The sequence below is a fragment of the Syngnathus acus genome, chromosome 1, assembly GCF_901709675.1.
Source record: "Syngnathus acus chromosome 1, fSynAcu1.2, whole genome shotgun sequence".
Taxonomy (NCBI): Eukaryota; Metazoa; Chordata; class Actinopteri; order Syngnathiformes; family Syngnathidae; genus Syngnathus; species Syngnathus acus.
The window spans coordinates 7,606,171-7,614,078 of NC_051087.1; the positions used below are offsets into that span (position 1 = coordinate 7,606,171).

The 7,908-nt window shown below is 39.3% G+C and overlaps 1 protein-coding gene across 2 annotated transcripts; it reads left to right on the forward strand.

Annotated features, from left to right (window-relative positions):
- Positions 1–346: 346 nt before the first annotated feature.
- Positions 347–7,220, forward strand: LOC119127565 (tetraspanin-5). 2 transcript variants are annotated; one of them, XM_037259580.1, is made up of 10 exons: positions 348–769; positions 2,439–2,489; positions 2,995–3,141; positions 3,218–3,388; positions 3,471–3,596; positions 4,206–4,253; positions 4,856–4,972; positions 5,060–5,121; positions 5,456–5,508; positions 5,803–7,220. In XM_037259580.1, the coding sequence occupies exons 1-9, from the start codon at positions 686–688 to the stop codon at positions 5,466–5,468; spliced, it is 819 nt and encodes a 272-aa protein (XP_037115475.1). In that variant the 5' UTR covers positions 348–685; the 3' UTR covers positions 5,469–5,508; positions 5,803–7,220. The 2 variants fall into 2 exon arrangements, with proteins under 2 accessions (XP_037115473.1, XP_037115475.1); XM_037259578.1 differs by lacking the exon at positions 5,060–5,121 and having other exon boundaries at positions 347–769.
- Positions 7,221–7,908: the final 688 nt, after the last annotated feature.

Consider the following 7,908-nt stretch of genomic DNA (forward strand, 5'->3'; position numbering starts at 1 on the left):
AGCCAAGGGATTGTTTTCTAGTGCCATTTTCTCGTCTGGATACAGGTACAGTATTGTTGTAATTGAAAAGATTTTTTAAAAAGACAATTTAGGTGACTCAATTCAAGCCGCACTTAAATACCATGAAAAAGCAAATGTGAAAGCCGTTCAACATATTGCGGATCATCTTTTTTTAATTTTTTTTATTGCACACATTTTGATGAATAATGGTACAATATATCTGAATGTAAATACTTTTATAATTCTATACTCCTTGAGTCAATTAATTATCCATGGAAAATTAATCATAGACTCAGTTTAGGAAGTCCCGCCCCCTGCGAGCATTATGAGGCTTCATTTGTTTTCACGTGCGTCAATCAAACAGCCATGTCACGATTGTAGCTCAGATAGGAAACCAGCAATTTTAATCTGCTTGAATTCTGTGGATTTATCTTGCAGTCAACCTTTAGGAAGTCGCGTATTTAGCAAAGTGATAAGTGTAAAGCAACGGACGTGTGAACGCTCCTCCGCGTGCGTTTCGTCATCGTGTAACGGGATGCTGTTTCGAACTAGACGCTGGAACAGTGTAAGGCAACGTTAAACCAAAATAATCGGGTGTTTTGTCAAGCGACTGTTTTTTTTTTTTGCCGGAGAAACATCGATGTGATATTAAGGCAGAGAGGGCGGCGGGGACAAAGCATTCAAAATGATGTCAGGAAAGCATTTTAAGGCTCAGGAAGTGAGCTGCTGCATCAAGTATTTCATTTTCGGATTCAACATCATATTCTGGGTAAGTACTCCCCTTGCAGAAATTGTCTTCGAGGCCTGCAACAACATTCTTCGGGTTACATGTGCAGTCTGCCATTAATGGAATATTTCAATGATGTGAGAGTCGTTTACCAGCCGCCTCTGGATAATCGTTGCAACAAAGCGTGCTGCTTGGGTGTACTTGCTGCTTCCATCAGGCATCGAATGGCTTTTTTGTTTTCGTGCACTGGTGTGATCGCTACACGGCCACCGGTTCTGTTTACATCCATCCACCAGAAGGTTTTAAGGGTACTTCCATGTTTGTGCGATGGTCCTCTTATTCTCATTAATTGATGCTCATCATGCTCCAGGACAATTATGAGCTCTTGTTTCATTAAAGGGAATTCTGATTTCTTCGTAGCTACTGGACTGCCCAAAGGCATCCTATCGAGGTTTAGTCACAAGTGTGTATGTGATGTCTTTGGAATGGAATTTTGAAGATTAAACATGCTTATGCAAGGATCAAAGGAACATTGCAGATGAAGGTATGAGTCAAGTGTAAAGGTGGTTTTTGGCAGACAGGCAGGCTGTGTGTTGGGTGGGTGTGAGCTGTGATCGATAGCAGCTCCTGAATGATTGTGTATTCTGTTACCACTTGTGGGAATAAAGCAACTGAAGAGCATCGTCTACTTTGCCATCATTTAAATACAAACAAGGGCGTTATAATTATTCTTCTCCGGAAAGACTTTCATTTTTGAGGAACTAAAAGTGAATGAAAACTCACCAAATTTTGCACAAACATCTGGCTTGGCGAGGGACTTATCGGAGCCCTGTCCCGGTGCGTTTGACCGATGGCTACAAAACTGGGTGACACGTGGGGCACCCTCAGATGTACAAAAAATACTTTTGTAGCTATACCCTAACATGTACAGGAAGTGAGTTATGAGTATTTGAAAGTATAATTTTGGCCAATTTTTGCACTCCTACAGGGGTCATACTTTTGCTCCCTCCTTGTGGACATTTGACCCGATTGCCTTTGAACTTGGGCTGTACCATCTCAACAACTGGGACAACAGGGAAACACTGTTTTTTTGACATACTATATATACAACAGGGCCAGGGTATCACAATTTGCTTTCAAAAAATGCTTTCAAAAACTACACAGAAAAATAATTCAGAATTTCTCTCATGCATGAATGGTTGCATTACGATATTATGCATCTGATCATTATGTCTTGTAAAGATGTCAAACTGGTTTGAGTCACAGAACTAAATGACAACGAATCAAATAACTCAGTAAAAGAAAATTGAAAAGTGTTACGTGAAACTGGCATTCAAACAACAACAGAGGAAAATACTTCCATTATAGTAGACTGAGTTACATAATTTATGTTAGCTGAAAGTTTTGGAACCTACTACCAGAATTTTCATGTCGGTTGGCCACCAGTTGCACCTCTGGGAATGTGTTTTAAGACGTTAAACGGTAGTTGGAACTGGAACTTGCCGTTATTCGCGCAGTCATGATTTATTTGGGCTTTTTAAGATGTTTTCCAATGCGAGAGTCTCTTGCGGATGTTGCAGACTGAAATTAGATTTTTTCTTTTTTTTTTTCTTTCAAATGCATGGATGGCAGCCAGGAAAGCCGTTGGTCTCCCAGTACCTATCACGGAAGAATAATGTTTTGTTTTTTCTTATCTCTCTTCCCAATCCAGTTACTCGGTATTGCATTCCTTGGCATCGGATTGTGGGCATGGAGTGAGAAGGTTGGTTTCCATGGATTAACCTCACATACTGTACACAGATTCATTCTCATTGCTTGGTTGTGGCCTAAGGCCACCTAAAAACTTTTAGTATTATTATTGGTCTTCAGTCACTCTTTCATGCGTTATAATTTTATAAACTCAGTACAATAAGTGAAGTTAGATTAGATTAATCTGTTAGATGATTTAATTTTAGTTTTTTTTTCCCACAGATTTATTTTAAAAAATGTTCACTTTACAGCACAAAACAAAGATAATGATGTTGAAACGTTCCAGAAAAATGGTCCCAAAAACATTTTTGTCTGTTTTTGTTCCTGTAAAGTTAAACAAAGACCAGAGGATTGTAAAATAGCCAAATGTTCTTCCTTTAATTCATATCTTTATTGTTGTAAGCATTAAAGGGTCAAAAAGAGGTTATTTTCTTCATTGTATAGTTTTTAATCAGTCGATCAATTCATTAGTTATCTTTATGCCAAATAACTCACGTTTGCTTTTATTTCCACACCAGGGTGTTCTATCCAACATTTCATCCATCACAGACCTGGGGGGCTTCGATCCAGTGTGGCTCTTCTTGGTGGTTGGAGGAGTTATGTTCGTTCTGGGATTTGCGGGTTGCATTGGAGCACTGCGAGAAAATTCTTTCCTGCTGAAATTTGTAGGTGTCTTCATCAAGCTAATTGTGGCCAACGTTTGCTTGTCATTTTACACTAGCTCTGATTGCGATTGTTCAGTTCTCGGTGTTCCTGGGTATCATCTTCTTCCTGGAGCTGACGGCGGGAATTCTAGCCTTCGTCTTCAAAGACTGGATAAAGGACCAGCTAAACTTTTTCATCAACAACAACATTCGGGCCTACAGGGATGATATTGATCTTCAGAACCTAATCGACTTCACCCAAGAATTTGTGAGCTTTAGAGTTTGTTTTGAATCCAATTCGTTTTTGCTTATCTGAACTGAAAATATGTTGCCCATTTGTCTTGTCGCAGTGGGAGTGTTGCGGTGCTTTTGGAGCTGACGACTGGAATTTGAACATCTACTTCAACTGCACTAATTCAAACCCGAGTCGAGAGAAATGTGGTGTGCCATTTTCTTGCTGCACCAAAGACCCGGCGGTATGTATGTCTTGCCCGCTCAGTGTCTTTCTCCTTCCCACGCAGTTCCTGGCCATTCAGTGGAAAATAATCATGCAGCTGTACAGTCTTGCATAGGTCAAGGTCTGGCATGCAGAAATATTTCGACTGCTTGTAAAGTACTTGTAGGGGGAAATTGAAAAGCTCCTCCCTGTTACAGATAGTTTGGTTATCTGCGTCCTCCAGAAGCTGGCTGCCGTTAACTATTCAGGCTGGCGTCCAACAGGACATCCAGGCCTCTCTATGTTTAGTCGTTTTGCTCTCTGCTGGCTCAGGGCAGTTTGAATGGAATTTTCAAGGCATTTTCTTATGTGCTGCTGAGGGGCCCTTCAATTTCTGAACATACTGTGGCAGTACTTAAGCAAAACAAATTTGGCAACCAATGCTTTAAAAAAGAAATCATGGTTTTTAGTTTTTGATGGCATTCATTTTCTTCTCCGCCTTGGTATTGTTGTTTTTCTGATTATTTTTTATATTTCAGATGTGTAATAATGCAATATTCGCCCCAGCCTGTTTATTTTTTTAACAAGCAGACACAAATATACTTTACTCTTAAACTGGTAGTTCATGAAACGTTTTTTTTCTTCTTAGGAGGACGTCATCAACACTCAATGTGGATACGATATCCGAGAAAAACGTGTGAGTATCTCGGAGAGAGATCTTTAATTTCCCCGAAAAAAGGGTTCTGCTTACTGACATGAAAGCAGTATCAACTTAATTTGTGAACGCTGTTTCCCTTGGTTTGCTGCTGATGTATGAGGTCATTAGGTTCTCCACCCATGAAACAATATCGTCCTTTCAGTACATTTCTGTTCACTCCTCAAAATCTAGCAGCTGTGTCGCCATCAGTACCGATGTGGTATTACTCATGCTGCAGCAATGCGGTGGGATTTGAAATCCCTCCCCCGTCATTAGCTTTGGCCTCACTCCCTCACTTGGATCACAATGTGAGGAAAGGCTGAGGTTTTCTTCCTTTATTTATTTTTTCTAACTTTAAATGTGAAGAAAAATCAAGCACCTTTAAGCAGTCCTTAGAGGAAAACGGTATGCTAAATACACTGTGTGAGTAATTTAGTGACAATATTGCAACAAGCTTTCATTTGGAAAAGCTTCAGAAAGCCAAAGCTTCCACCGCAATGCCAAGTGTACTTCAGAGAAACTGCAAAGCACACCGTGACCTGAATGTAAATGTAAACAGACAGTAAAGTGGTGTGTTTGCTGTGGCTCACTGGACATTTCAGGACTCAGAACAGAGGACATTCATCTACATTAAAGGGTGCGTCCCACAGTTTGAGAAGTGGCTTCAAGACAACCTGACAGTGGTGGCAGGCATATTTATTGGGATTGCATTGTTACAGGTGAGAATCAATGAGGCACTTTTTTGGGGGTGGAAAATCGTAACAAATTTTGATATGTTGTGTGTGTGTGTTTTTTTTTTTGTGTAGATATTTGGCATCTGTCTAGCACAGAATCTAGTGAGCGACATTGAAGCAGTAAGAGAAAGTTGGTACGTTTCTTTATTCTTTCTATCAAAACATGACATCTCTGGGGATTCTTTGTTTTACTGATGTATGTCTTGATGCATATTTTATTGCTGTGGCATGAAAATGTGTCTCATTGTTCAGTATACTTATTACACACAAGAGCATAGAGTATGCTAGCATGTCCTTGTTTACTTTCTAAATCCAGGAAAGGATGGAAGCTGAGGGTGTGATGTTGTGCTTCCTTCCAGAAAATTGAGAAAAAAAGAAAGTGTTGTTGTATTTTGGGTGGGGCTGTATACAAGTACTTTTTTCTCAATGTATTTTGTAATGCATCGAAATCTGCTTCGTATTGTGCAGTTTGTTCACCTAAGGATGCCATATAATCTCCAGAGGCAAGAAGGATGTACCAGGTAAGCCTTGGGCCCGCCTTACACTGAGCATCACAGACGAACGTTGCCGAACTGTGGCGCAGTGTACGAGGGGCTGCATCTCATTTTTATGAGCAGCTCACAGTGATTTTTGTTGTGATTCAAAATTTGGTGTGCAGATAAATGGCTTTGCAACATTCCGGTATAAACAGCAATAAAAAAAATGCCATGTCTTAAACACCCCCCCCCCCCCCCCCCCCCCGCCCACAATTCAATTTAAAAACACGCAATACAGTTAATAGGTGGCGCCTCAAAATGCTTTATTTCTCCCCTCAGACTCTTCAGACTGTACACCAGCAATGAGACACTTCAATCAACTTTAATGTACAAAATGAAGAGGCTAATTTTTGTGTAAATAGTACATGTAGAGTCAGTGGACCTATTTCTGGATGACGCACAACCTCTGAAATGTATTCATTGCCAAGTACATTGCGTCAAGCAGTTCAATGCAGTGGGCGTCTATTCTGTTGAAGTACAGTCATTTTTAAAAAGAAAAAAACACTTCTCGAAGGGAAGCAGCAGAGAAGGCTGCCATGTTGCATTCTCAGAAAAAGTACTTTGTATTGGGAGAGGACCCGACTTTACACAGCTGTGCGTTTTTTTAATGCTTCTTGTATAAAGTTAAGTCTATTCTGAGCAAGCACTGCATGCCTTTTGTCTACTGGTGGGGCATTGGTTTGCCTATCCGTAGTGCTTTTTAAGTATTAGAAAATATTTGCGAAATGAGTGGCTAGTTCATTCATACAATTGGCGGGTTAGCACTTTGTGAAATGATCAATGGGAATTCGAAGTCGCCAAGACTTGCGTAACTTGAGATTTATTTATGGCGTCACCTTATCAGACTGTGACATTCAGCACCTCGTAGTCCTGAGATGGATAGTTTAAGCAGGTATATATAGAAGGGCAAGGTTTTACTATTTTCAACTTGTTTGAAACATCCATCTTGAAGAAACAACAATTTGTCAAAAGTCAATCTTAAGCACTTTAATCCTCTTGGAGAAATAACAATGCTTATTGGGCAAATCAAGCTACTATACTCTTTTAATTCTTCGGTTTAGTTCAATGGGGGACCGACCAGTGGACCACTATAGGGGCACTTTTTTGTCGTTTTGCAGCAGTAACGTCTGCCGCTCTATTGTCAGCCAGTGGCGTCATTCATATATAATTTCTCTGTTCGCCCTCGCTATTTATTTGTTCTTTTAAATGTGTTTTTGTTTGTGATCTAATGTGTCTGATAAGGGAAAAAATGTCCATTGGCTTTACTGTATTAGCCAGTGGGTTTTCATGGAAAATTGGGATTTTCTTTAAGGCTTGTGTTGTGTTGTGTTATGTTGTGTAATCTGCTTATATTTGCACTTGAGAAAATAATTTAACGCTTACACGCAAATAGCATTTAAAAGTAAGGCGCACACACACCACCAGCAGCATTATTTAAATACTGCAAGAGGCTTTTCAGGGTTTTGCGTTCACATCATGATTTTTGTTGTTTTCAAATCACCAAAAACTTAAAATGATTGTTAATGTTGATTGATCACACACTTTCTTACCACTCAGTGCCAAATATGTAAATTCTGCATATTCCTGCTTATAAGTTAATATAGTCTTTCCTGAATTTTGTTCTGTCTTCTTTCTTGTGAATAACTGGGTTGTGGCAAGATGTACATAAATCTGAATAAATGTGGGTCTTTCTATTACTTCTGTATGCGCTCTTCCCTTTCATATCACAAATGCTCATTAATGCGCAATTTCAATTTCAAATTGTGCGTGAACACTGCAGAGCTGAAACTGAACGAAAAATGACGTGGCCAGTGGTGAAGAGGCTTTGAGTCAACCTAATACTGACATCTAGTGGTTAAAATTATTACACCCTACAAATAATTAGTATGAAATGTAACGTCAAACAATGGATAGCAAATGTCAGAGACTTGAACAAAGGCAATTGCACAAACCTTGCTTGAATTATAATCAAATAAATCAGTAACTAATGAGAAATCATGGATAATGTGTCCATAAATGTCTTTACGCAAATATGAAAGTTAGTTCTGCTATCTAGCAGTTAAAAATAACTTATTTTGTTTTTTTTCATGTTCAAAGAAAAACGAATCATTTTCGAGGGTTAAAATGGTGACTGATGTTTTGCAATAAAGTACTGTCACTTAAACTGAGGTGACTAATTTTAGTCTCATAATCCGAGTCATCATAAAATAATCTGAAAACCACAACGTTATGAGGTAAAAAGTCACATTGCCATGTCCTTCAGTGTCACCAAAGCACCAACGAATAACACTTCTACAACACGGCACAAGAGATAATTTGTTATTTAGATACACGCGTTGGATAAGAATAGCTTTGTCTTGTAAACCACTCGTGACCTTTGGTCAG

What these genes read in the sequence shown, in the direction of transcription:
- LOC119127565 (XM_037259578.1), top strand. Translation starts at nt 686, where the DNA reads ATGATGTCAGGAAAGCATTTTAAGGCTCAGGAAGTGAGCTGCTGCATC. An exon ending in TCGACTTCACCCAAGAATTT is followed by an intron (nt 3,389 to 3,470) that starts GTGAGCTTTAGA and finishes GTCTTGTCGCAG; the next exon opens with TGGGAGTGTTGCGGTGCTTT. An exon ending in ACGATATCCGAGAAAAACGT is followed by an intron (nt 4,254 to 4,855) that starts GTGAGTATCTCG and finishes TGGACATTTCAG; the next exon opens with GACTCAGAACAGAGGACATT.